At 37.8% G+C, this 27,617-nt stretch overlaps 1 protein-coding gene across 21 annotated transcripts in view; it reads left to right on the top strand.

Annotated features, from left to right (window-relative positions):
* Positions 1-27,617, top strand: part of mslnb (mesothelin b) — an 89,466-nt gene that overhangs the window by 34,035 nt on the left and 27,814 nt on the right. For 8 of the 21 annotated variants that reach the window (XM_032562333.1, XM_032562338.1, XM_032562339.1 and 5 more), the window contains 79 exons: positions 360-478; positions 562-732; positions 818-849; positions 1,332-1,429; positions 1,790-1,812; positions 1,909-1,930; positions 2,033-2,060; positions 2,144-2,228; positions 2,330-2,476; positions 2,871-3,082; positions 3,179-3,282; positions 3,673-3,791; positions 3,875-4,045; positions 4,131-4,162; positions 8,039-8,136; positions 8,454-8,476; positions 8,571-8,592; positions 8,695-8,722; positions 8,806-8,890; positions 8,992-9,138; positions 9,606-9,817; positions 9,914-10,017; positions 10,408-10,526; positions 10,610-10,780; positions 10,866-10,897; positions 11,380-11,477; positions 11,838-11,860; positions 11,957-11,978; positions 12,081-12,108; positions 12,192-12,276; positions 12,378-12,524; positions 12,919-13,130; positions 13,227-13,330; positions 13,721-13,839; positions 13,923-14,090; positions 14,268-14,305; positions 14,758-14,855; positions 15,173-15,195; positions 15,290-15,311; positions 15,414-15,441; positions 15,525-15,609; positions 15,711-15,857; positions 16,327-16,538; positions 16,635-16,738; positions 17,129-17,247; positions 17,331-17,501; positions 17,587-17,618; positions 18,101-18,198; positions 18,559-18,581; positions 18,678-18,699; positions 18,802-18,829; positions 18,913-18,997; positions 19,099-19,245; positions 19,640-19,851; positions 19,948-20,051; positions 20,442-20,560; positions 20,644-20,814; positions 20,900-20,931; positions 21,414-21,511; positions 21,872-21,894; positions 21,991-22,012; positions 22,115-22,142; positions 22,226-22,310; positions 22,409-22,555; positions 22,950-23,161; positions 23,258-23,358; positions 23,749-23,867; positions 23,963-24,130; positions 24,308-24,345; positions 24,798-24,895; positions 25,213-25,235; positions 25,330-25,351; positions 25,454-25,481; positions 25,565-25,649; positions 25,751-25,897; positions 26,366-26,577; positions 26,674-26,777; positions 27,168-27,286; positions 27,370-27,540. In XM_032562333.1, coding sequence (XP_032418224.1) covers positions 360-478; positions 562-732; positions 818-849; positions 1,332-1,429; positions 1,790-1,812; positions 1,909-1,930; positions 2,033-2,060; positions 2,144-2,228; positions 2,330-2,476; positions 2,871-3,082; positions 3,179-3,282; positions 3,673-3,791; positions 3,875-4,045; positions 4,131-4,162; positions 8,039-8,136; positions 8,454-8,476; positions 8,571-8,592; positions 8,695-8,722; positions 8,806-8,890; positions 8,992-9,138; positions 9,606-9,817; positions 9,914-10,017; positions 10,408-10,526; positions 10,610-10,780; positions 10,866-10,897; positions 11,380-11,477; positions 11,838-11,860; positions 11,957-11,978; positions 12,081-12,108; positions 12,192-12,276; positions 12,378-12,524; positions 12,919-13,130; positions 13,227-13,330; positions 13,721-13,839; positions 13,923-14,090; positions 14,268-14,305; positions 14,758-14,855; positions 15,173-15,195; positions 15,290-15,311; positions 15,414-15,441; positions 15,525-15,609; positions 15,711-15,857; positions 16,327-16,538; positions 16,635-16,738; positions 17,129-17,247; positions 17,331-17,501; positions 17,587-17,618; positions 18,101-18,198; positions 18,559-18,581; positions 18,678-18,699; positions 18,802-18,829; positions 18,913-18,997; positions 19,099-19,245; positions 19,640-19,851; positions 19,948-20,051; positions 20,442-20,560; positions 20,644-20,814; positions 20,900-20,931; positions 21,414-21,511; positions 21,872-21,894; positions 21,991-22,012; positions 22,115-22,142; positions 22,226-22,310; positions 22,409-22,555; positions 22,950-23,161; positions 23,258-23,358; positions 23,749-23,867; positions 23,963-24,130; positions 24,308-24,345; positions 24,798-24,895; positions 25,213-25,235; positions 25,330-25,351; positions 25,454-25,481; positions 25,565-25,649; positions 25,751-25,897; positions 26,366-26,577; positions 26,674-26,777; positions 27,168-27,286; positions 27,370-27,540 — 7,580 coding nt within the window. The remainder of the gene's footprint in view (positions 1-359; positions 479-561; positions 733-817; positions 850-1,331; positions 1,430-1,789; positions 1,813-1,908; positions 1,931-2,032; positions 2,061-2,143; positions 2,229-2,329; positions 2,477-2,870; positions 3,083-3,178; positions 3,283-3,672; positions 3,792-3,874; positions 4,046-4,130; positions 4,163-8,038; positions 8,137-8,453; positions 8,477-8,570; positions 8,593-8,694; positions 8,723-8,805; positions 8,891-8,991; positions 9,139-9,605; positions 9,818-9,913; positions 10,018-10,407; positions 10,527-10,609; positions 10,781-10,865; positions 10,898-11,379; positions 11,478-11,837; positions 11,861-11,956; positions 11,979-12,080; positions 12,109-12,191; positions 12,277-12,377; positions 12,525-12,918; positions 13,131-13,226; positions 13,331-13,720; positions 13,840-13,922; positions 14,091-14,267; positions 14,306-14,757; positions 14,856-15,172; positions 15,196-15,289; positions 15,312-15,413; positions 15,442-15,524; positions 15,610-15,710; positions 15,858-16,326; positions 16,539-16,634; positions 16,739-17,128; positions 17,248-17,330; positions 17,502-17,586; positions 17,619-18,100; positions 18,199-18,558; positions 18,582-18,677; positions 18,700-18,801; positions 18,830-18,912; positions 18,998-19,098; positions 19,246-19,639; positions 19,852-19,947; positions 20,052-20,441; positions 20,561-20,643; positions 20,815-20,899; positions 20,932-21,413; positions 21,512-21,871; positions 21,895-21,990; positions 22,013-22,114; positions 22,143-22,225; positions 22,311-22,408; positions 22,556-22,949; positions 23,162-23,257; positions 23,359-23,748; positions 23,868-23,962; positions 24,131-24,307; positions 24,346-24,797; positions 24,896-25,212; positions 25,236-25,329; positions 25,352-25,453; positions 25,482-25,564; positions 25,650-25,750; positions 25,898-26,365; positions 26,578-26,673; positions 26,778-27,167; positions 27,287-27,369; positions 27,541-27,617) is intronic. The other 13 variants (XM_032562327.1, XM_032562329.1, XM_032562328.1 and 10 more) reach the window with 13 other exon arrangements.

Raw genomic sequence — 27,617 nt, 5'->3', positions numbered from 1 at the left:
GTGCATGTTGACATATTAATAAACATGTTATGTAGATCTGAAAGATACAGAAGTTAAGGAGTTTTGAGAAACACTATTGACCCGTCACTTCTATAATGATTGTCTAGTGTTTCCACGACAACACCCTTCAAATCAATGTCATCTGTTGAGTTGTTTTCTTAATTTATTTATCCAAACCCTTTGTCTTGTAGCTCTTTACTTTGTGCTCATTGATTTTTTTCATTACTTTCCATGTTAGACATAAACACACAAACTTTAGGATATTATTTCTTTTAAAACAGTAAATGCTCAAAGCAATAAACACTTTTCTTTGTTTTTGGTGCAAGCAAACAAATCTTCATTTTCTTGACCTTTTCCAGATCCAAGATGTTTGCCCTCCTTCAACAACAGCGCACAGTGGCTGACCGACAACTTCGGTCCATTCTCACAGTTTGCGATCATCAGCGACCTGATCCGTCTCAACCCACTCTTCAAACCAGTGAGGATCAGATTGTCAAAAACAATCAGTACTTTTTAAAAGTAAGGCGAAATAACTATTTTTTTTCTTCTTTTTTTTTATAGTTTGACGTCATTCAGCTCCTCACGCCAGATCAGAGAGTGGAGCTGCTGGGACTGACGCTTCCTGAAAGCACAGACGCCGTCATCAACATGCTCTTTGATTACATGACCGAAGCACCAGAGGAAAGGAAATTCACAGAGTTCCTGTCATCTTTGGTCATGTTCACTAAGATGGTAAGACAATTATAATTTAGGGTTTCTGAGGATTTTGTGTTTAAGGTAGTAACTCATTTTTCCTTTTCTTCCTTTTGTCCAACAGTTGAACCTTTCCTGTTCATCCTACAAAACACTGTGAGTTCAGATCAAACCTGCAATATAGAAATATGAACAAGTGAAGAGAGAGGCTTGGAGGACAAAGAGCAACATTTTTTGAGGCATCATGTGGATGAAACCAAAACTGAAATGTTTTGTGTAACGATATTTGTTTTATTTGGATAAACGAAAAAAAGCTTTCATGCCTAAGAATGCCATGTCTAATGCGGAGCCTGGCGGTAGCAGCATCAAAATAAATGGCATTATTAGAAAAAACTAACGTGTAAACAACATGTAAGAACATCAAATAGAAGGTTAAAGACAATTCTACCAAAACACTAAGAACATGTACTAAAACTTATGAATGTATCAATGATAATAGCATGTTTGTTTTAAATTCATCTTCTCTCTGATTATTCTGATTATTTTTATTTTTTCCTACACATAGATGATGTTGGTGATTCTTGCAGACCAAAGAATGAGTTTAGTTTGACTAAATTTAAAATATTTTTGCCGTGCAGATTCACCAGACTGGACATCACCATGGCAACCACTTCTCCTGACATAGTTTTAGCCATCACAAACACTGAACTCTCTTTGTCCAAACAACTACCACTTGGTGAGTTTTACAAAAAGAAGCAACATTGTTGAATACAAATGCTGTTATGTTAAATCTCCTCCCAAAATTCTCTTCTTTAATTTTATTTTCTTTATATAACATTTTCCCAACTAACTGTAACAACAATGATGATTTTAGTTGCATGTTAAGGCCGTTCCGCTTAGATAATAATTTTCTTGTATTTCAATATAATGTTAAATACATAGAGACAATATTCAATATGCAATTTGACTGATTGTTGCCTTTTGAAAAGTAATCAAGAAATAACTTTGTGAATTAAGTTTGTGTCAATTAATTTCTTATTTCTTTAATAATTGACAAGAGGATTTGAATAATTCATTTTTTGTGCTTTTATCACAGATTGCATCATATACAGTGGGCAGGTAAAGATATGTCATTATAGAACTTTGTATTTTTATTTTTCAAACAAATCAGTTTTTTGAGGATTAATAACCATTTTAATCGTTTTCTCTACCTAGTGCAATGTAACGATGGCAAATGGTTAGTTTCCTCTCACTGCATAACCACTCTTTATCTACTTTTATTGAAAAATATGTATTATTTTTACATTAATACCTTAACTTGTCTTGCAACTTTTCACAGAGACAGACATATGCATGGGAGTCAACAGGTAGGGTTGAGAAAGACTTTTTGATATTCCTCCCTAAACATTTCATGTAAAATAAAGGAAACATGAATCACTTTGTGTTACAGCACAGAGCTTCAGATCCTCCTAGACAGATCAACGATGGCCAGACGGCACTGCAACTTCTCTGTGGAGGAATTTGCCTGTGCCTCTGTAAGACGTCGTCACATCATCATCTGTCCTCAAACTGCAGCTGAGGGAAAATGGTTTCATGTTTGGTTCAACATCTGGTCTGTTGTCATTCTCCTCTCCAGCTGTCAGGTTTAACAGCTGGGGATCTGGCAGCCATGTTGCGCTGTGATAGGGTCTCCGACTCAAGCGGCTCCAAACCTGCCTGGAAGCTGCTGCTATCCAAAGCCTCCAAGGTCCTGGATCAAGCTCTGGATCTGCTGAGCAACACCGTAAGACTGGCTTTTGGTTCCAACCAGCGGTGCTCCGCTTGCAGTTTTCAGGCTCATCACTGATATTTAAAAACCTGACACGCCGATTCTGATTTAGGCCCAATTTTTCTTTTTTTTCTGAAAGACGCTAAATATAGCAATAAAGTCGTGAAGTTATGAATTTACTATTGTCATTTACAAACATTTCCCACCTGCAATATGACAAGAAATAAATATCTATTTGGGATGAACATTTATTTTAATAAGAAGTGCAATAACCCGGATGGATGCATGTAAACACACCCAAGACCAATTCTTTGTCGAACCACCTAAACTCATCATTCTGCTTTCTTTGATCTCCAATCAAGAACTTTAATTTAGCTCAAAATTTACCGTGGATCATTTCTTGTTGCAGACGCTCCGTCCTGACCATCCTTCTGCCCCCATGATCCTGGACTCCATACGAGAACTCCGGCTGCTTGTCGTCAACATGACCGTCCTCAACGATCCCGCCTTCGTCCAGATGTGGTTCGGCCGCCGCCTTCGTCCGTTCCTGCCAGCTGTTTCCGACGACTTCCTCTCATGTCTCGCCACCGAATCACTGGACTGCAGCACCTACCAATACATGTAACAATGAACTCATTCATTCTTTATAATCACTTTAGAAATATATTTGGATTTCTTTTACAATCTGCGATAATAAAATATCTTTGTCATTTTCAGCGTGAAGACATTTAGCGAGCTTCAGTCAGTCATGTTGAGAGAAAGGCAGCTGTCTGTCTTGACACACTTCATCACAGGTTTTCTGACAACAAACAACACTGCAGGTAGGAACCTGCAAACACACTGATCCTTACCGTGCATGTTGACATATTAATAAACATGTTATGTAGATCTGAAAGATAAAGAAGTTAAGGAGTTTTGAGAAACACTATTGACCCGTCACTTCTATAATGATTGTCTAGTGTTTCCACGACAACACCCTTCAAATCAATGTCATCTGTTGAGTTGTTTTCTTAATTTATTTATCCAAACCCTTTGTCTTGTAGCTCTTTACTTTGTGCTCATTGATTTTTTTCATTACTTTCCATGTTAGACATAAACACACAAACTTTAGGATATTATTTCTTTTAAAACAGTAAATGCTCAAAGCAATAAACACTTTTCTTTGTTTTTGGTGCAAGCAAACAAATCTTCATTTTCTTGACCTTTTCCAGATCCAAGATGTTTGCCCTCCTTCAACAACAGCGCACAGTGGCTGACCGACAACTTCGGTCCATTCTCACAGTTTGCGATCATCAGCGACCTGATCCGTCTCAACCCACTCTTCAAACCAGTGAGGATCAGATAGTCAAAAACAATCAGTACTTTTTAAAAGTAAGGCGAAATAACTTTTTTTTTTCTTCTTTCTTTTTAAAGTTTGACGTCATTCAGCTCCTCACGCCAGATCAGAGAGTGGAGCTGCTGGGACTGACGCTTCCTGAAAGCACAGACGCCGTCATCAACATGCTCTTTGATTACATGACCGAAGCACCAGAGGAAAGGAAATTCACAGAGTTCCTGTCATCTTTGGTCATGTTCACTAAGATGGTAAGACAATTATAATTTAGGGTTTCTGAGGATTTTGTGTTTAAGGTAGTAACTCATTTTTCCTTTTCTTCCTTTTGTCCAACAGTTGAACCTTTCCTGTTCATCCTACAAAACACTGTGAGTTCAGATCAAACCTGCAATATAGAAATATGAACAAGTGAAGAGAGAGGCTTGGAGGACAAAGAGCAACATTTTTTGAGGCATCATGTGGATGAAACCAAAACTGAAATGTTTTGTGTAACGATATTTGTTTTATTTGGATAAACGAAAAAAAGCTTTCATGCCTAAAAATGCCATGTCTAATGCGGAGCCTGGCGGTAGCAGCATCAAAATAAATGGCATTATTAGAAAAAACTAACGTGTAAACAACATGTAAGAACATCAAATAGAAGGTTAAAGACAATTCTACCAAAACACTAAGAACATGTACTAAAACTTATGAATGTATCAATGATAATAGCATGTTTGTTTTAAATTCATCTTCTCTCTGATTATTCTGATTATTTTTATTTTTTCCTACACATAGATGATGTTGGTGATTCTTGCAGACCAAAGAATGAGTTTAGTTTGACTAAATTTAAAATATTTTTGCCGTGCAGATTCACCAGACTGGACATCACCATGGCAACCACTTCTCCTGACATAGTTTTAGCCATCACAAACACTGAACTCTCTTTGTCCAAACAACTACCACTTGGTGAGTTTTACAAAAAGAAGCAACATTGTTGAATACAAATGCTGTTATGTTAAATCTCCTCCCAAAATTCTCTTCTTTAATTTTATTTTCTTTATATAACATTTTCCCAACAAACTGTAACAACAATGATGATTTTAGTTGCATGTTAAGGCCGTTCCGCTTAGATAATAATTTTCTTGTATTTCAATATAATGTTAAATACATAGAGACAATATTCAATATGCAATTTGACTGATTGTTGCCTTTTGAAAAGTAATCAAGAAATAACTTTGTGAATTAAGTTTGTGTCAATTAATTTCTTATTTCTTTAATAATTGACAAGAGGATTTGAATAATTCATTTTTTGTGCTTTTATCACAGATTGCATCATATACAGTGGGCAGGTAAAGATATGTCATTATAGAACTTTGTATTTTTATTTTTCAAACAAATCAGTTTTTTGAGGATTAATAACCATTTTAATCGTTTTCTCTACCTAGTGCAATGTAACGATGGCAAATGGTTAGTTTCCTCTCACTGCATAACCACTCTTTATCTACTTTTATTGAAAAATATGTATTATTTTTACATTAATACCTTAACTTGTCTTGCAACTTTTCACAGAGACAGACATATGCATGGGAGTCAACAGGTAGGGTTGAGAAAGACTTTTTGATATTCCTCCCTAAACATTTCATGTAAAATAAAGGAAACATGAATCACTTTGTGTTACAGCACAGAGCTTCAGATCCTCCTAGACAGATCAACGATGGCCGGACGGCACTGCAACTTCTCTGTGGAGGAATTTGCCTGTGCCTCTGTAAGACGTCGTCACATCATCATCTGTCCTCAAACTGCAGCTGAGGGAAAATGGTTTCATGTTTGGTTCAACATCTGGTCTGTTGTCATTCTCCTCTCCAGCTGTCAGGTTTAACAGCTGGGGATCTGGCAGACATGTTGCGCTGTGATAGGGTCTCCGACTCAAGCGGCTCCAAACCTGCCTGGAAGCTGCTGCTATCCAAAGCCTCCAAGGTCCTGGATCAAGCTCTGGATCTGCTGAGCAACACCGTAAGACTGGCTTTTGGTTCCAACCAGCGGTGCTCCGCTTGCAGTTTTCAGGCTCATCACTGAGATTTAAAAACCTGACCCGCCGATTCTGATTTTGGCCCAATTTTTCTTTTTTTTCTGAAAGACGCTAAATATAGCAATAAAGTCGTGAGTTATGAATTTACTATTGTCATTTACAAACATTTCCCACCTGCAATATGACAAGAAATAAATATCTATTTGGGATGAACATTTATTTTAATAAGAAGTGCAATAACCCGGATGGATGCATGTAAACACACCCAAGACCAATTCTTTGTCGAACCACCTAAACTCATCGTTCTGCTTTCTTTGATCTCCAATCAAGAACTTTCCTTTAGCTCAAATTTACCGTGGATCATTTCTTGTTGCAGACGCTCCGTCCTGACCATCCTTCTGCCCCATGATCCTGGACTCCATACGAGAACTCCGGCTGCTTGTCGTCAACATGACCGTCCTCAACGATCCCCGCCTTCGTCCAGATGTGGTTCGGCCGCCGCCTTCGTCCGTTCCTGCCAGCTGTTCCTCCGACGACTTCCTCTCATGTCTCTCCTCCAAATCACTGGACTGCAGCACCTACCACTACATGTAACAATCAACTCATTCATTCTTTATAATCACTTTAGAAATAGGTTTGGATTTCTTTTACAATCTGCGATAATAAAATATCTCTGTCATTGTTCAGCGTGAAGACATTTAGCGAGCTTCAGTCAGTCATGTTGAGAGAAAGGCAGCTGTCTGTCTTGACCACACTTCATCACAGTTTTCTGACAAACAACACTGCAGGTAGGAACCTGCAAACACACTGATCCTTACCTTGCATGTTGACATATTAATAAACATGTTATGTAGATCTGAAAGATAAAGAAGGTTAAGGAGTTTTTGAGAAACATTAAGGTCTCCTTCACTTGTATAATGATTGTCTATGTTTCCAAGACAACAAATCTTTATCCTTCAAATCAATGTCACCTGTTAACTGCACATGTCAGCGTTTATTTCCCCAAGCTTTGCGTCGTTATAGCTTATTAGTTTTGTGGTTAGCCATTTTTAAAAGTGGTCTTTCAATGTTAGATAACACACAAACTTTAGGATTTGAGTAATTTAAAAATTTTGTGAATAGTATTCAAAGCAATAAATACTTTGCCTTGCACAAATCTCCAATCTCTTGACCTTTTCCAGGATCCAGGATGTTTGTCCCTCCGTTCAACAACAGCGCACAGTGGCTGACCGACAACTTCGGTCCATTCTCACAGTTTGCGCTCATCAGTGTGCTGATCCGTCTCAACCAACTCTTCAAACCAGTGAGGATCAGATTGTCAAAAGCAATCAGCATTTTGAAATAAAAGGCAAGTGACAATAGTGGCAAACACTTATTCTTTTGTTTTTCTATTTAAGCTGGAGGTCATTCAGCTCCTCACGCCAGATCAGAGAGTGGCGCTGCTGGGCACTGACGCTTCCTGAAACCAAAGACGTTGTCATCAACATGCTCTTTGATTACATGATCGTAGCGCCGGAGAGAAGTTTTGTAGAGTTCCTGTTATCCTTCGTGAGATTCACCGAGATGGTAAGAAAAGTCCATCATGATTCAGTGGTTTTGCAGATTTTGTTTCATGTAAATGTGACTTTTTTGAGCTTTACATCATTGATTGTGCTATAAAATTATGCTACATGCCTGGAAAATGCATAATACTGCCACTATAAGGTAGTAACTAATTTTCCACTTTTTCCCTCTTGTCCAACAGGGAAGTCTTTTCCTTTCCTGCTCATCCTACAAAACACTGTGAGTTTATATGAAATGTGTATACATGGGCTGACCACTCTGTGAGGAAGAAGCCATGACTTTTAAAGTGATGCACAAATGCAGAAATGTTTTTGTAATTAAGTCAGGGTCAATGACCAATATTTTTGAGACATTTCCTGTGGATGACGCTAATGCTAAAGCGTTTGGGTGCAACAATATTTGTGGTATTTGGATAAAAGGCCTTCACGTTTTCCTTTGTCCCAACAAATTATTATGAAGTCACAGTTAAAAAGGCAGTTCTACCAAAGTACCAAAGAATATACTGCATGTACATGACTGAATTTGAAGATTGTAATGCATTTTTCTCTCCTAATTCTCTCTGATTGTTCTGGTTATTTTGGTGTTTGCCATACACGGATCATTTTAGTAATTCTAGCCAATCACAGAACAAGTTTAGTTTGACTGAATTAAAAATATTTTTGCTTTGCAGGTTCACCAGACTGGACGACGCCATGGCAACAGCTACTTCTGACTTAGTTTCAGCCATCACATACACTAAAGTGGCTTTATTCAAACGACTACCATCTGGTGAGATTTTTATATATAAAAACAAAGAGAAACATTTTTAGGCTACAAATTGTGTTAAATTTCTCCCCAGTTATTTCTACTTTCATTTTATTTAACATATTTCCAACTGTTATATTTTTAATTTCGATCAGCTGTAAAGACTGTGGCAATACATCTTTACCATGTTAAATACAAAAAGACATTCAATATCCAAAATGCAGCTTAGTGATTATAGATTGAAGAATTGATTTCATAATTGTCAATTTGTGTCAACTGAAAAGTCATTTCTCATTTGTTTAATAATTAACTAATTAGATTTTTTGTTGCTTTTATTACAGACTGCATCATATACAGTGGGCAGGTAAAGATACGTTACTGTGGACATTTTATTTTATGTTTTCGAACAAATTAGTTTTTGAGGCTTACTAACCATTTTAATCGTTTTCTCTACCTAGTGCAATGAAACAATGACAAATGGTTAGTTTCCTCTCACTGCATAACCACCCTTTATCTACTTTTATTTAAAATTATGTATTATTTTTACATTAATACCTTAACTTGTCTTGCAACTTTTCACAGAGACAGACATATGCATGGGAGTCAACAGGTAGGGTTGAGAAAGACTTTTTGATATTCCTCCCTAAACATTTCATGTAAAATAAAGGAAACATGAATCACTTTGTGTTACAGCACAGAGCTTCAGATCCTCCTAGACAGATCAACGATGGCCGGACGGCACTGCAACTTCTCTGTGGAGGAATTTGCCTGTGCCTCTGTAAGACGTCGTCACATCATCATCTGTCCTCAAACTGCAGCTGAGGGAAAATGGTTTCATGTTTGGTTCAACATCTGGTCTGTTGTCATTCTCCTCTCCAGCTGTCAGGTTTAACAGCTGGGGATCTGGCAGCCATGTTGCGCTGTGATAGGGTCTCCGACTCAAGCGGCTCCAAACCTGCCTGGAAGCTGCTGCTATCCAAAGCCTCCAAGGTCCTGGATCAAGCTCTGGATCTGCTGAGCAACACCGTAAGACTGGCTTTTGGTTCCAACCAGCGGTGCTCCGCTTGCAGTTTTCAGGCTCATCACTGAGATTTGGCCTAATACTGATTTTTATATTTTTTTTAACCTGAAAGTTGGTTAATATAGTGTCAAAGTATAAGGTGTTAAAATTCCAGCAGTTTGAAACTTAAGACTGAATATCATGATAAAAAATTTCTAAACATTTCCGATCTGTTGTATGCCATGTATCCTGTATAATCCAACAGAAAATCCAAATATCTGCTAGTCTTGAAAATGTATTATTGTTTTCAAATGTACAATAACCTGCATAGAGATATTGAATTTTAACAGTAGTGCGTACACCCTGACAGTTCGTGGTCAGTATTTATGAGATGATTAAAAATAACATATGATGAGGAATCTTTGTTTAATTTTAGTTTATTCTGATTCTTTCCTTTAGCTCAAAATTTACCGTGGATCATTTCTTGTTGCAGACGCTCCGTCCTGACCATCCTTCTGCCCCCATGATCCTGGACTCCATACGAGAACTGCGACTGCTTGTCGTCAACATGACCGTCCTCAACGATCCCGCCTTCGTCCAGATGTGGTTCGGCCGCCGCCTTCGTCCGTTCCTGCCAGCTGTTTCCAACGACTTCCTCTCATGTCTTGCCACCGAATCACTGGACTGCAGCACCTACCAATACATGTAACAATGAACTCATTCATTCTTTATAATCACTTTAGAAATATGTTTGGATTTCTTTTACAATCTGTGATAATAAAATATCTTTGTCATTTTCAGCGTGAAGACATTTAGCGAGCTTCAGTCAGTCATGTTGAGAGAAAGGCAGCTGTCTGTCTTGACACACTTCATCACAGGTTTTCTGACAACAAACAACACTGCAGGTAGGAACCTGCAAACACACTGATCCTTACCGTGCATGTTGACATATTAATAAACATGTTATGTAGATCTGAAAGATAAAGAAGTTAAGGAGTTTTGAGAAACACTATTGACCCGTCACTTCTATAATGATTGTCTAGTGTTTCCACGACAACACCCTTCAAATCAATGTCATCTGTTGAGTTGTTTTCTTAATTTATTTATCCAAACCCTTTGTCTTGTAGCTCTTTACTTTGTGCTCATTGATTTTTTTCATTACTATCCATGTTAGACATAAACACACAAACTTTAGGATATTATTTCTTTTAAAACAGTAAATGCTCAAAGCAATAAACACTTTTCTTTGTTTTTGGTGCAAGCAAACAAATCTTCATTTTCTTGACCTTTTCCAGATCCAAGATGTTTGCCCTCCTTCAACAACAGCGCACAGTGGCTGACCGACAACTTCGGTCCATTCTCACAGTTTGCGATCATCAGCGACCTGATCCGTCTCAACCCACTCTTCAAACCAGTGAGGATCAGATTGTCAAAAACAATCAGTACTTTTTAAAAGTAAGGCGAAATAACTATTTTTTTTCTTCTTTCTTTTTATAGTTTGACGTCATTCAGCTCCTCACGCCAGATCAGAGAGTGGAGCTGCTGGGACTGACGCTTCCTGAAAGCACAGACGCCGTCATCAACATGCTCTTTGATTACATGACCGAAGCACCAGAGGAAAGGAAATTCACAGAGTTCCTGTCATCTTTGGTCATGTTCACTAAGATGGTAAGACAATTATAATTTAGGGTTTCTGAGGATTTTGTGTTTAAGGTAGTAACTCATTTTTCCTTTTCTTCCTTTTGTCCAACAGTTGAACCTTTCCTGTTCATCCTACAAAACACTGTGAGTTCAGATCAAACCTGCAATATAGAAATATGAACAAGTGAAGAGAGAGGCTTGGAGGACAAAGAGCAACATTTTTTGAGGCATCATGTGGATGAAACCAAAACTGAAATGTTTTGTGTAACGATATTTGTTTTATTTGGATAAACGAAAAAAAGCTTTCATGCCTAAGAATGCCATGTCTAATGCGGAGCCTGGCGGTAGCAGCATCAAAATAAATGGCATTATTAGAAAAAACTAACGTGTAAACAACATGTAAGAACATCAAATAGAAGGTTAAAGACAATTCTACCAAAACACTAAGAACATGTACTAAAACTTATGAATGTATCAATGATAATAGCATGTTTGTTTTAAATTCATCTTCTCTCTGATTATTCTGATTATTTTTATTTTTTCCTACACATAGATGATGTTGGTGATTCTTGCAGACCAAAGAATGAGTTTAGTTTGACTAAATTTAAAATATTTTTGCCGTGCAGATTCACCAGACTGGACATCACCATGGCAACCACTTCTCCTGACATAGTTTTAGCCATCACAAACACTAAACTTTCTTTGTCCAAACAACTACCACTTGGTGAGTTTTACAAAAAGAAGCAACATTGTTGAATACAAATGCTGTTATGTTAAATCTCCTCCCAAAATTCTCTTCTTTAATTTTATTTTCTTTATATAACATTTTCCCAACAAACTGTAACAACAATGATGATTTTAGTTGCATGTTAAGGCCGTTCCGCTTAGATAATAATTTTCTTGTATTTCAATATAATGTTAAATACATAGAGACAATATTCAATATGCAATTTGACTGATTGTTGCCTTTTGAAAAGTAATCAAGAAATAACTTTGTGAATTAAGTTTGTGTCAATTAATTTCTTATTTCTTTAATAATTGACAAGAGGTTTTAAATAATTCATTTTTTGTGCTTTTATCACAGATTGCATCATATACAGTGGGCAGGTAAAGATATGTCATTATAGAACTTTGTATTTTTATTTTTCAAATAAATCAGTTTTTTGAGGATTAATAACCATTTTAATCGTTTTCTCTACCTAGTGCAATGTAACGATGGCAAATGGTTAGTTTCCTCTCACTGCATAACCACTCTTTATCTACTTTTATTGAAAAATATGTATTATTTTTACATTAATACCTTAACTTGTCTTGCAACTTTTCACAGAGACAGACATATGCATGGGAGTCAACAGGTAGGGTTGAGAAAGACTTTTTGATATTCCTCCCTAAACATTTCATGTAAAATAAAGGAAACATGAATCACTTTGTGTTACAGCACAGAGCTTCAGATCCTCCTAGACAGATCAACGATGGCCGGACGGCACTGCAACTTCTCTGTGGAGGAATTTGCCTGTGCCTCTGTAAGACGTCGTCACATCATCATCTGTCCTCAAACTGCAGCTGAGGGAAAATGGTTTCATGTTTGGTTCAACATCTGGTCTGTTGTCATTCTCCTCTCCAGCTGTCAGGTTTAACAGCTGGGGATCTGGCAGCCATGTTGCGCTGTGATAGGGTCTCCGACTCAAGCGGCTCCAAACCTGCCTGGAAGCTGCTGCTATCCAAAGCCTCCAAGGTCCTGGATCAAGCTCTGGATCTGCTGAGCAACACCGTAAGACTGGCTTTTGGTTCCAACCAGCGGTGCTCCGCTTGCAGTTTTCAGGCTCATCACTGAGATTTAAAAACCTGACCCGCCGATTCTGATTTTGGCCCAATTTTTCTTTTTTTTCTGAAAGACGCTAAATATAGCAATAAAGTCGTGAAGTTATGAATTTACTATTGTCATTTACAAACATTTCCCACCTGCAATATGACAAGAAATAAATATCTATTTGGGATGAACATTTATTTTAATAAGAAGTGCAATAACCCGGATGGATGCATGTAAACACACCCAAGACCAATTCTTTGTCGAACCACCTAAACTCATCGTTCTGCTTTCTTTGATCTCCAATCAAGAACTTTAATTTAGCTCAAAATTTACCGTGGATCATTTCTTGTTGCAGACGCTCCGTCCTGACCATCCTTCTGCCCCCATGATCCTGGACTCCATACGAGAACTGCGACTGCTTGTCGTCAACATGACCGTCCTCAACGATCCCGCCTTCGTCCAGATGTGGTTCGGCCGTCGCCTTCGTCCGTTCCTGCCAGCTGTTTCCAACGACTTCCTCTCATGTCTCGCCACCGAATCACTGGACTGCAGCACCTACCAATACATGTAATAATGAACTCATTCATTCTTTATAATCACTTTAGAAATATGTTTGGATTTCTTTTACAATCTGCGATAATAAAATATCTTTGTCATTTTCAGCGTGAAGACATTTAGCGAGCTTCAGTCAGTCATGTTGAGAGAAAGGCAGCTGTCTGTCTTGACACACTTCATCACAGGTTTTCTGACAACAAACAACACTGCAGGTAGGAACCTGCAAACACACTGATCCTTACCGTGCATGTTGACATATTAATAAACATGTTATGTAGATCTGAAAGATACAGAAGTTAAGGAGTTTTGAGAAACACTATTGACCCGTCACTTCTATAATGATTGTCTAGTGTTTCCACGACAACACCCTTCAAATCAATGTCATCTGTTGAGTTGTTTTCTTAATTTATTTATCCAAACCCTTTGTCTTGTAGCTCTTTACTTTGTGCTCATTGATTTTTTTCATTACTATCCATGTTAGACATAAACACACAAACTTTAGGATATTATTTCTTTTAAAACAGTAAATGCTCAAAGCAATAAACACTTTTCTTTGTTTTTGGTGCAAGCAAACAAATCTTCATTTTCTTGACCTTTTCCAGATCCAAGATGTTTGCCCTCCTTCAACAACAGCGCACAGTGGCTGACCGACAACTTCGGTCCATTCTCACAGTTTGCGATCATCAGCGACCTGATCCGTCTCAACCCACTCTTCAAACCAGTGAGGATCAGATTGTCAAAAACAATCAGTACTTTTTAAAAGTAAGGCGAAATAACTATTTTTTTTCTTCTTTTTTTTTATAGTTTGACGTCATTCAGCTCCTCACGCCAGATCAGAGAGTGGAGCTGCTGGGACTGACGCTTCCTGAAAACAAAGACGTTGTCATCAACATGCTCTTTGATTACATGATCGTAGCGCCGGAGAGAAGTTTTGTAGAGTTCCTGTTAACCTTCGTGAGATTCACCGAGATGGTAAGAAAAGTCCATCATGATTCAGTGGTTTTGCAGATTTTTGTTTATGTAAATGTGACTTTTTTGAGCTTTACATCATTGATTGTGCTATAAAATTATGCTACATGCCTGGAAAATGCATAATACTGCCACTATAAGGTAGTAACTAATTTTCCACTTTTTCCTCTTGTCCAACAGGGAAGTCTTTTCCTTTCCTGCTCATCCTACAAAACACTGTGAGTTTATATGAAATGTGTATACATGGGCTGACCACTCTGTGAGGAAGAAGCCATGACTTTTAAAGTGATGCACAAATGCAGAAATGTTTTTGTAATTAAAGTCAGGGTCAATGACCAATATTTTTGAGACATTTCCTGTGGATGACGCTAATGCTAAAGCGTTTGGGTGCAACAATATTTGTGGTATTTGGATAAAAGGCCTTCACGTTTTCCTTTGTCCCAACAAATTATTATGAAGTCACAGTTAAAAAGGCAGTTCTACCAAAGTACCAAAGAATATACTGCATGTACATGACTGAATTTGAAGATTGTAATGCATTTTTCTCTCCTAATTCTCTCTGATTGTTCTGGTTATTTTGGTGTTTGCCATACACGGATCATTTTAGTAATTCTAGCCAATCACAGAACAAGTTTAGTTTGACTGAATTAAAAATATTTTTGCTTTGCAGGTTCACCAGACTGGACGACGCCATGGCAACAGCTACTTCTGACTTAGTTTCAGCCATCACATACACTAAAGTGGCTTTATTCAAACGACTACCATCTGGTGAGATTTTTATATATAAAAACAAAGAGAAACATTTTTAGGCTACAAATTGTGTTAAATTTCTCCCCAGTTATTTCTACTTTCATTTTATTTAACATATTTCCAACTGTTATATTTTTAATTTCGATCAGCTGTAAAGACTGTGGCAATACATCTTTACCATGTTAAATACAAAAAGACATTCAATATCCAAAATGCAGCTTAGTGATTATAGATTGAAGAATTGATTTCATAATTGTCAATTTGTGTCAACTGAAAAGTCATTTCTCATTTGTTTAATAATTAACTAATTAGATTTTTTGTTGCTTTTATTACAGACTGCATCATATACAGTGGGCAGGTAAAGATACGTTACTGTGGACATTTTATTTTATGTTTTCGAACAAATTAGTTTTTGAGGCTTACTAACCATTTTAATCGTTTTCTCTACCTAGTGCAATGAAACAATGACAAATGGTTAGTTTCCTCTCACTGCATAACCACCCTTTATCTACTTTTATTTAAAATTATGTATTATTTTTACATTAATACCTTAACTTGTCTTGCAACTTTTCACAGAGACAGACATATGCATGGGAGTCAACAGGTAGGGTTGAGAAAGACTTTTTGATATTCCTCCCTAAACATTTCATGTAAAATAAAGGAAACATGAATCACTTTGTGTTACAGCACAGAGCTTCAGATCCTCCTAGACAGATCAACGATGGCCGGACGGCACTGCAACTTCTCTGTGGAGGAATTTGCCTGTGCCTCTGTAAGACGTCGTCACATCATCATCTGTCCTCAAACTGCAGCTGAGGGAAAATGGTTTCATGTTTGGTTCAACATCTGGTCTGTTGTCATTCTCCTCTCCAGCTGTCAGGTTTAACAGCTGGGGATCTGGCAGACATGTTGCGCTGTGATAGGGTCTCCGACTCAAGCGGCTCCAAACCTGCCTGGAAGCTGCTGCTATCCAAAGCCTCCAAGGTCCTGGATCAAGCTCTGGATCTGCTGAGCAACACCGTAAGACTGGCTTTTGGTTCCAACCAGCGGTGCTCCGCTTGCAGTTTTCAGGCTCATCACTGAGATTTGGCCTAATACTGATTTTTTTTTTTTTTTTTAACCTGAAAGTTGGTTAATATAGTGTCAAAGTATAAGGTGTTAAAATTCCAGCAGTTTGAAACTTAAGACTGAATATCATGATAAAAAATTTCTAAACATTTCCGATCTGTTGTATGCCATGTATCCTGTATAATCCAACAGAAAATCCAAATATCTGCTAGTCTTGAAAATGTATTATTGTTTTCAAATGTACAATAACCTGCATAGAGATATTGAATTTTAACAGTAGTGCGTACACCCTGACAGTTCGTGGTCAGTATTTAATGAGATGATTAAAAATAACATATGATGAGGAATCTTTGTTTAATTTTAGTTTATTCTGATTCTTTCCTTTAGCTCAAAATTTACCGTGGATCATTTCTTGTTGCAGACGCTCCGTCCTGACCATCCTTCTGCCCCCATGATCCTGGACTCCATACGAGAACTGCGACTGCTTGTCGTCAACATGACCGTCCTCAACGATCCCGCCTTCGTCCAGATGTGGTTCGGCCGTCGCCTTCGTCCGTTCCTGCCAGCTGTTTCCAACGACTTCCTCTCGTGTCTCGCCACCGAATCACTGGACTGCAGCACCTACCAATACATGTAACAATGAACTCATTCATTCTTTATAATCACTTTAGAAATATGTTTGGATTTCTTTTACAATCTGTGATAATAAAATATCTTTGTCATTTTCAGCGTGAAGACATTTAGCGAGCTTCAGTCAGTCATGTTGAGAGAAAGGCAGCTGTCTGTCTTGACACACTTCATCACAGGTTTTCTGACAACAAACAACACTGCAGGTAGGAACCTGCAAACACACTGATCCTTACCGTGCATGTTGACATATTAATAAACATGTTATGTAGATCTGAAAGATACAGAAGTTAAGGAGTTTTGAGAAACACTATTGACCCGTCACTTCTATAATGATTGTCTAGTGTTTCCACGACAACACCCTTCAAATCAATGTCATCTGTTGAGTTGTTTTCTTAATTTATTTATCCAAACCCTTTGTCTTGTAGCTCTTTACTTTGTGCTCATTGATTTTTTTCATTACTTTCCATGTTAGACATAAACACACAAACTTTAGGATATTATTTCTTTTAAAACAGTAAATGCTCAAAGCAATAAACACTTTTCTTTGTTTTTGGTGCAAGCAAACAAATCTTCATTTTCTTGACCTTTTCCAGATCCAAGATGTTTGCCCTCCTTCAACAACAGCGCACAGTGGCTGACCGACAACTTCGGTCCATTCTCACAGTTTGCGATCATCAGCGACCTGATCCGTCTCAACCCACTCTTCAAACCAGTGAGGATCAGATTGTCAAAAACAATCAGTACTTTTTAAAAGTAAGGCGAAATAACTATTTTTTTTCTTCTTTTTTTTTATAGTTTGACGTCATTCAGCTCCTCACGCCAGATCAGAGAGTGGAGCTGCTGGGACTGACGCTTCCTGAAAGCACAGACGCCGTCATCAACATGCTCTTTGATTACATGACCGAAGCACCAGAGGAAAGGAGATTCACAGAGTTCCTGTCATCTTTGGTCATGTTCACTAAGATGGTAAGACAATTATAATTTAGGGTTTCTGAGGATTTTGTGTTTAAGGTAGTAACTCATTTTTCCTTTTCTTCCTTTTGTCCAACAGTTGAACCTTTCCTGTTCATCCTACAAAACACTGTGAGTTCAGATCAAACCTGCAATATAGAAATATGAACAAGTGAAGAGAGAGGCTTGGAGGACAAAGAGCAACATTTTTTGAGGCATCATGTGGATGAAACCAAAACTGAAATGTTTTGTGTAACGATATTTGTTTTATTTGGATAAACGAAAAAAAGCTTTCATGCCTAAGAATGCCATGTCTAATGCGGAGCCTGGCGGTAGCAGCATCAAAATAAATGGCATTATTAGAAAAAACTAACGTGTAAACAACATGTAAGAACATCAAATAGAAGGTTAAAGACAATTCTACCAAAACACTAAGAACATGTACTAAAACTTATGAATGTATCAATGATAATAGCATGTTTGTTTTAAATTCATCTTCTCTCTGATTATTCTGATTATTTTTATTTTTTCCTACACATAGATGATGTTGGTGATTCTTGCAGACCAAAGAATGAGTTTAGTTTGACTAAATTTAAAATATTTTTGCCGTGCAGATTCACCAGACTGGACATCACCATGGCAACCACTTCTCCTGACATAGTTTTAGCCATCACAAACACTGAACTCTCTTTGTCCAAACAACTACCACTTGGTGAGTTTTACAAAAAGAAGCAACATTGTTGAATACAAATGCTGTTATGTTAAATCTCCTCCCAAAATTCTCTTCTTTAATTTTATTTTCTTTATATAACATTTTCCCAACTAACTGTAACAACAATGATGATTTTAGTTGCATGTTAAGGCCGTTCCGCTTAGATAATAATTTTCTTGTATTTCAATATAATGTTAAATACATAGAGACAATATTCAATATGCAATTTGACTGATTGTTGCCTTTTGAAAAGTAATCAAGAAATAACTTTGTGAATTAAGTTTGTGTCAATTAATTTCTTATTTCTTTAATAATTGACAAGAGGATTTGAATAATTCATTTTTTGTGCTTTTATCACAGATTGCATCATATACAGTGGGCAGGTAAAGATATGTCATTATAGAACTTTGTATTTTTATTTTTCAAACAAATCAGTTTTTTGAGGATTAATAACCATTTTAATCGTTTTCTCTACCTAGTGCAATGTAACGATGGCAAATGGTTAGTTTCCTCTCACTGCATAACCACTCTTTATCTACTTTTATTGAAAAATATGTATTATTTTTACATTAATACCTTAACTTGTCTTGCAACTTTTCACAGAGACAGACATATGCATGGGAGTCAACAGGTAGGGTTGAGAAAGACTTTTTGATATTCCTCCCTAAACATTTCATGTAAAATAAAGGAAACATGAATCACTTTGTGTTACAGCACAGAGCTTCAGATCCTCCTAGACAGATCAACGATGGCCAGACGGCACTGCAACTTCTCTGTGGAGGAATTTGCCTGTGCCTCTGTAAGACGTCGTCACATCATCATCTGTCCTCAAACTGCAGCTGAGGGAAAATGGTTTCATGTTTGGTTCAACATCTGGTCTGTTGTCATTCTCCTCTCCAGCTGTCAGGTTTAACAGCTGGGGATCTGGCAGCCATGTTGCGCTGTGATAGGGTCTCCGACTCAAGCGGCTCCAAACCTGCCTGGAAGCTGCTGCTATCCAAAGCCTCCAAGGTCCTGGATCAAGCTCTGGATCTGCTGAGCAACACCGTAAGACTGGCTTTTGGTTCCAACCAGCGGTGCTCCGCTTGCAGTTTTCAGGCTCATCACTGATATTTAAAAACCTGACACGCCGATTCTGATTTAGGCCCAATTTTTCTTTTTTTTCTGAAAGACGCTAAATATAGCAATAAAGTCGTGAAGTTATGAATTTACTATTGTCATTTACAAACATTTCCCACCTGCAATATGACAAGAAATAAATATCTATTTGGGATGAACATTTATTTTAATAAGAAGTGCAATAACCCGGATGGATGCATGTAAACACACCCAAGACCAATTCTTTGTCGAACCACCTAAACTCATCATTCTGCTTTCTTTGATCTCCAATCAAGAACTTTAATTTAGCTCAAAATTTACCGTGGATCATTTCTTGTTGCAGACGCTCCGTCCTGACCATCCTTCTGCCCCCATGATCCTGGACTCCATACGAGAACTCCGGCTGCTTGTCGTCAACATGACCGTCCTCAACGATCCCGCCTTCGTCCAGATGTGGTTCGGCCGCCGCCTTCGTCCGTTCCTGCCAGCTGTTTCCGACGACTTCCTCTCATGTCTCGCCACCGAATCACTGGACTGCAGCACCTACCAATACATGTAACAATGAACTCATTCATTCTTTATAATCACTTTAGAAATATATTTGGATTTCTTTTACAATCTGCGATAATAAAATATCTTTGTCATTTTCAGCGTGAAGACATTTAGCGAGCTTCAGTCAGTCATGTTGAGAGAAAGGCAGCTGTCTGTCTTGACACACTTCATCACAGGTTTTCTGACAACAAACAACACTGCAGGTAGGAACCTGCAAACACACTGATCCTTACCGTGCATGTTGACATATTAATAAACATGTTATGTAGATCTGAAAGATAAAGAAGTTAAGGAGTTTTGAGAAACACTATTGACCCGTCACTTCTATAATGATTGTCTAGTGTTTCCACGACAACACCCTTCAAATCAATGTCATCTGTTGAGTTGTTTTCTTAATTTATTTATCCAAACCCTTTGTCTTGTAGCTCTTTACTTTGTGCTCATTGATTTTTTTCATTACTTTCCATGTTAGACATAAACACACAAACTTTAGGATATTATTTCTTTTAAAACAGTAAATGCTCAAAGCAATAAACACTTTTCTTTGTTTTTGGTGCAAGCAAACAAATCTTCATTTTCTTGACCTTTTCCAGATCCAAGATGTTTGCCCTCCTTCAACAACAGCGCACAGTGGCTGACCGACAACTTCGGTCCATTCTCACAGTTTGCGATCATCAGCGACCTGATCCGTCTCAACCCACTCTTCAAACCAGTGAGGATCAGATAGTCAAAAACAATCAGTACTTTTTAAAAGTAAGGCGAAATAACTTTTTTTTTTCTTCTTTCTTTTTAAAGTTTGACGTCATTCAGCTCCTCACGCCAGATCAGAGAGTGGAGCTGCTGGGACTGACGCTTCCTGAAAGCACAGACGCCGTCATCAACATGCTCTTTGATTACATGACCGAAGCACCAGAGGAAAGGAAATTCACAGAGTTCCTGTCATCTTTGGTCATGTTCACTAAGATGGTAAGACAATTATAATTTAGGGTTTCTGAGGATTTTGTGTTTAAGGTAGTAACTCATTTTTCCTTTTCTTCCTTTTGTCCAACAGTTGAACCTTTCCTGTTCATCCTACAAAACACTGTGAGTTCAGATCAAACCTGCAATATAGAAATATGAACAAGTGAAGAGAGAGGCTTGGAGGACAAAGAGCAACATTTTTTGAGGCATCATGTGGATGAAACCAAAACTGAAATGTTTTGTGTAACGATATTTGTTTTATTTGGATAAACGAAAAAAAGCTTTCATGCCTAAAAATGCCATGTCTAATGCGGAGCCTGGCGGTAGCAGCATCAAAATAAATGGCATTATTAGAAAAAACTAACGTGTAAACAACATGTAAGAACATCAAATAGAAGGTTAAAGACAATTCTACCAAAACACTAAGAACATGTACTAAAACTTATGAATGTATCAATGATAATAGCATGTTTGTTTTAAATTCATCTTCTCTCTGATTATTCTGATTATTTTTATTTTTTCCTACACATAGATGATGTTGGTGATTCTTGCAGACCAAAGAATGAGTTTAGTTTGACTAAATTTAAAATATTTTTGCCGTGCAGATTCACCAGACTGGACATCACCATGGCAACCACTTCTCCTGACATAGTTTTAGCCATCACAAACACTGAACTCTCTTTGTCCAAACAACTACCACTTGGTGAGTTTTACAAAAAGAAGCAACATTGTTGAATACAAATGCTGTTATGTTAAATCTCCTCCCAAAATTCTCTTCTTTAATTTTATTTTCTTTATATAACATTTTCCCAACTAACTGTAACAACAATGATGATTTTAGTTGCATGTTAAGGCCGTTCCGCTTAGATAATAATTTTCTTGTATTTCAATATAATGTTAAATACATAGAGACAATATTCAATATGCAATTTGACTGATTGTTGCCTTTTGAAAAGTAATCAAGAAATAACTTTGTGAATTAAGTTTGTGTCAATTAATTTCTTATTTCTTTAATAATTGACAAGAGGATTTGAATAATTCATTTTTTGTGCTTTTATCACAGATTGCATCATATACAGTGGGCAGGTAAAGATATGTCATTATAGAACTTTGTATTTTTATTTTTCAAACAAATCAGTTTTTTGAGGATTAATAACCATTTTAATCGTTTTCTCTACCTAGTGCAATGTAACGATGGCAAATGGTTAGTTTCCTCTCACTGCATAACCACTCTTTGTCTACTTTTATTGAAAAATATGTATTATTTTTACATTAATACCTTAACTTGTCTTGCAACTTTTCACAGAGACAGACATATGCATGGGAGTCAACAGGTAGGGTTGAGAAAGACTTTTTGATATTCCTCCCTAAACATTTCATGTAAAATAAAGGAAACATGAATCACTTTGTGTTACAGCACAGAGCTTCAGATCCTCCTAGACAGATCAACGATGGCCGGACGGCACTGCAACTTCTCTGTGGAGGAATTTGCCTGTGCCTCTGTAAGACGTGGCATCATCATCTGTCCTCAAACTGCAGCTGAGGGAAAATGGTTTCATGTTTGGTTCAACATCTGGTCTGTTGTCATTCTCCTCTCCAGCTGTCAGGTTTAACAGCTGGGGATCTGGCAGACATGTTGCGCTGTGATAGGGTCTCCGACTCAAGCGGCTCCAAACCTGCCTGGAAGCTGCTGCTATCCAAAGCCTCCAAGGTCCTGGATCAAGCTCTGGATCTGCTGAGCAACACCGTAAGACTGGCTTTTGGTTCCAACCAGCGGTGCTCCGCTTGCAGTTTTCAGGCTCATCACTGAGATTTAAAAACCTGACCCGCCGATTCTGATTTTGGCCCAATTTTTCTTTTTTTTCTGAAAGACGCTAAATATAGCAATAAAGTCGTGAAGTTATGAATTTACTATTGTCATTTACAAACATTTCCCACCTGCAATATGACAAGAAATAAATATCTATTTGGGATGAACATTTATTTTAATAAGAAGTGCAATAACCCGGATGGATGCATGTAAACACACCCAAGACCAATTCTTTGTCGAACCACCTAAACTCATCGTTCTGCTTTCTTTGATCTCCAATCAAGAACTTTCCTTTAGCTCAAAATTTACCGTGGATCATTTCTTGTTGCAGACGCTCCGTCCTGACCATCCTTCTGCCCCCATGATCCTGGACTCCATACGAGAACTCCGGCTGCTTGTCGTCAACATGACCGTCCTCAACGATCCCGCCTTCGTCCAGATGTGGTTCGGCCGCCGCCTTCGTCCGTTCCTGCCAGCTGTTTCCGACGACTTCCTCTCATGTCTCTCCTCCAAATCACTGGACTGCAGCACCTACCACTACATGTAACAATCAACTCATTCATTCTTTATAATCACTTTAGAAATATGTTTGGATTTCTTTTACAATCTGCGATAATAAAATATCTCTGTCATTTTCAGCGTGAAGACATTTAGCGAGCTTCAGTCAGTCATGTTGAGAGAAAGGCAGCTGTCTGTCTTGACACACTTCATCACAGGTTTTCTGACAAACAACACTGCAGGTAGGAACCTGCAAACACACTGATCCTTACCTTGCATGTTGACATATTAATAAACATGTTATGTAGATCTGAAAGATAAAGAAGTTAAGGAGTTTTGAGAAACATTAAGTCTCTTCACTTGTATAATGATTGTCTAGTGTTTCCAAGACAACAAATCTTTATCCTTCAAATCAATGTCACCTGTTAACTGCACATGTCAGCTGTTTTATTTCCCCAAGCTTTGCGTCGTTTAGCTTATTATTTTGTGGTTAGCCATTTTTAAAAGTGTCTTTCAATGTTAGATAAACACACAAACTTTAGGATTTGAGTAATTTAAAAATTTTGTGAATAGTATTCAAAGCAATAAATACTTTGCCTTGCACAAATCTCCAATCTCTTGACCTTTTCCAGGACCGGGATGTTTGTCCTCGTTCAACAACAGCGCACAGTGGCTGACCGACAACTTCGGTCCATTCTCACAGTTTGTGCCCATCAGTGTGCTGATCCGTCTCAACCAACTCTTCAAACCAGTGAGGATCAGATTGTCAAAAGCAATCAGCATTTTGAAATAAAAGGCCAAAGTGACAATAGTGGCAAACAACTTTATTCTTTTGTTTTCTTGTAGCTGGAGGTCTTCCAGCTCCTCACGCCAGATCAGAGAGTGGCGCTGCTGGCACTGACGCTTCCTGAAACCAAAGACGTTGTCATCAACATGCTCTTTGATTACATGATCGTAGCGCCGGAGAGAAGTTTTGTAGAGTTCCTGTTATCCTTCGTGAGATTCACCGAGATGGTAAGAAAAATCCATCATGATTCAGTGGTTTTGCAGATTTTTGTTCATGTAAATGTGACTTTTTTGAGCTTTACATCATTGATTGTGCTATAAAATTATGCTACATGCCTGGAAAATGCATAATACTGCCACTATAAGGTAGTAACTAATTTTCCACTTTTTCCCCTTGTCCAACAGGGAAGTCTTTTCCTTTCCTGCCCATCCTACAAAACACTGTGAGTTTATATGAAATGTGTATACATGGGCTGACCACTCTGTGAGGAAGAAGCCATGACTTTTAAAGTGATGCACAAATGCAGAAATGTTTTTGTAATTAAAGTCAGGGTCAATGACCAATATTTTTGAGACATTTCCTGTGGATGACGCTAATGCTAAAGCGTTTGGGTGCAACAATATTTGTGGTATTTGGATAAAAGGCCTTCACGTTTTCCTTTGTCCCAACAAATTATTATGAAGTCACAGTTAAAAAGGCAGTTCTACCAAAGTACCAAAGAATATACTGCATGTACATGACTGAATTTGAAGATTGTAATGCATTTTTCTCTCCTAATTCTCTCTGATTGTTCTGGTTATTTTGGTGTTTGCCATACACGGATCATTTTAGTAATTCTAGCCAATCACAGAACAAGTTTAGTTTGACTGAATTAAAAATATTTTTGCTTTGCAGGTTCACCAGACTGGACGACGCCATGGCAACAGCTACTTCTGACTTAGTTTCAGCCATCACATACACTAAAGTGGCTTTATTCAAACGACTACCATCTGGTGAGATTTTTATATATAAAAACAAAGAGAAACATTTTTAGGCTACAAATTGTGTTAAATTTCTCCCCAGTTATTTCTACTTTCATTTTATTTAACATATTTCCAACTGTTATATTTTTAATTTCGATCAGCTGTAAAGACTGTGGCAATACATCTTTACCATGTTAAATACAAAAAGACATTCAATATCCAAAATGCAGCTTAGTGATTATAGATTGAAGAATTGATTTCATAATTGTCAATTTGTGTCAACTGAAAAGTCATTTCTCATTTGTTTAATAATTAACTAATTAGATTTTTTGTTGCTTTTATTACAGACTGCATCATATACAGTGGGCAGGTAAAGATACGTTACTGTGGACATTTTATTTTATGTTTTCGAACAAATTAGTTTTTGAGGCTTACTAACCATTTTAATCGTTTTCTCTACCTAGTGCAATGAAACAATGACAAATGGTTAGTTTCCTCTCACTGCATAACCACCCTTTATCTACTTTTATTTAAAATTATGTATTATTTTTACATTAATACCTTAACTTGTCTTGCAACTTTTCACAGAGACAGACATATGCATGGGAGTCAACAGGTAGGGTTGAGAAAGACTTTTTGATATTCCTCCCTAAACATTTCATGTAAAATAAAGGAAACATGAATCACTTTGTGTTACAGCACAGAGCTTCAGATCCTCCTAGACAGATCAACGATGGCCGGACGGCACTGCAACTTCTCTGTGGAGGAATTTGCCTGTGCCTCTGTAAGACGTCGTCACATCATCATCTGTCCTCAAACTGCAGCTGAGGGAAAATGGTTTCATGTTTGGTTCAACATCTGGTCTGTTGTCATTCTCCTCTCCAGCTGTCAGGTTTAACAGCTGGGGATCTGGCAGACATGTTGCGCTGTGATAGGGTCTCCGACTCAAGCGGCTCCAAACCTGCCTGGAAGCTGCTGCTATCCAAAGCCTCCAAGGTCCTGGATCAAGCTCTGGATCTGCTGAGCAACACCGTAAGACTGGCTTTTGGTTCCAACCAGCGGTGCTCCGCTTGCAGTTTTCAGGCTCATCACTGAGATTTGGCCTAATACTGATTTTTTTTTTTTTTTTAACCTGAAAGTTGGTTAATATAGTGTCAAAGTATAAGGTGTTAAAATTCCAGCAGTTTGAAACTTAAGACTGAATATCATGATAAAAAATTTCTAAACATTTCCGATCTGTTGTATGCCATGTATCCTGTATAATCCAACAGAAAATCCAAATATCTGCTAGTCTTGAAAATGTATTATTGTTTTCAAACGTACAATAACCTGCATAGAGATATTGAATTTTAACAGTAGTGCGTACACCCTGACAGTTCGTGGTCAGTATTTAATGAGATGATTAAAAATAACATATGATGAGGAATCTTTGTTTAATTTTAGTTTATTCTGATTCTTTCCTTTAGCTCAAAATTTACCGTGGATCATTTCTTGTTGCAGACGCTCCGTCCTGACCATCCTTCTGCCCCCATGATCCTGGACTCCATACGAGAACTGCGACTGCTTGTCGTCAACATGACCGTCCTCAACGATCCCGCCTTCGTCCAGATGTGGTTCGGCCGTCGCCTTCGTCCGTTCCTGCCAGCTGTTTCCAACGACTTCCTCTCGTGTCTCGCCACCGAATCACTGGACTGCAGCACCTACCAATACATGTAACAATGAACTCATTCATTCTTTATAATCACTTTAGAAATATGTTTGGATTTCTTTTACAATCTGTGATAATAAAATATCTTTGTCATTTTCAGCGTGAAGACATTTAGCGAGCTTCAGTCAGTCATGTTGAGAGAAAGGCAGCTGTCTGTCTTGACACACTTCATCACAGGTTTTCTGACAACAAACAACACTGCAGGTAGGAACCTGCAAACACACTGATCCTTACCGTGCATGTTGACATATTAATAAACATGTTATGTAGATCTGAAAGATACAGAAGTTAAGGAGTTTTGAGAAACACTATTGACCCGTCACTTCTATAATGATTGTCTAGTGTTTCCACGACAACACCCTTCAAATCAATGTCATCTGTTGAGTTGTTTTCTTAATTTATTTATCCAAACCCTTTGTCTTGTAGCTCTTTACTTTGTGCTCATTGATTTTTTTCATTACTTTCCATGTTAGACATAAACACACAAACTTTAGGATATTATTTCTTTTAAAACAGTAAATGCTCAAAGCAATAAACACTTTTCTTTGTTTTTGGTGCAAGCAAACAAATCTTCATTTTCTTGACCTTTTCCAGATCCAAGATGTTTGCCCTCCTTCAACAACAGCGCACAGTGGCTGACCGACAACTTCGGTCCATTCTCACAGTTTGCGATCATCAGCGACCTGATCCGTCTCAACCCACTCTTCAAACCAGTGAGGATCAGATTGTCAAAAACAATCAGTACTTTTTAAAAGTAAGGCGAAATAACTATTTTTTTTCTTCTTTTTTTTTATAGTTTGACGTCATTCAGCTCCTCACGCCAGATCAGAGAGTGGAGCTGCTGGGACTGACGCTTCCTGAAAGCACAGACGCCGTCATCAACATGCTCTTTGATTACATGACCGAAGCACCAGAGGAAAGGAGATTCACAGAGTTCCTGTCATCTTTGGTCATGTTCACTAAGATGGTAAGACAATTATAATTTAGGGTTTCTGAGGATTTTGTGTTTAAGGTAGTAACTCATTTTTCCTTTTCTTCCTTTTG

Source organism: Xiphophorus hellerii, chromosome 5 (assembly GCF_003331165.1).
Source record: "Xiphophorus hellerii strain 12219 chromosome 5, Xiphophorus_hellerii-4.1, whole genome shotgun sequence".
Classification (NCBI taxonomy): Eukaryota; Metazoa; Chordata; class Actinopteri; order Cyprinodontiformes; family Poeciliidae; genus Xiphophorus; species Xiphophorus hellerii.
Note: the sequence above shows the minus strand (reverse complement) of the source record. Positions and strands in the feature narration are given on the sequence as shown.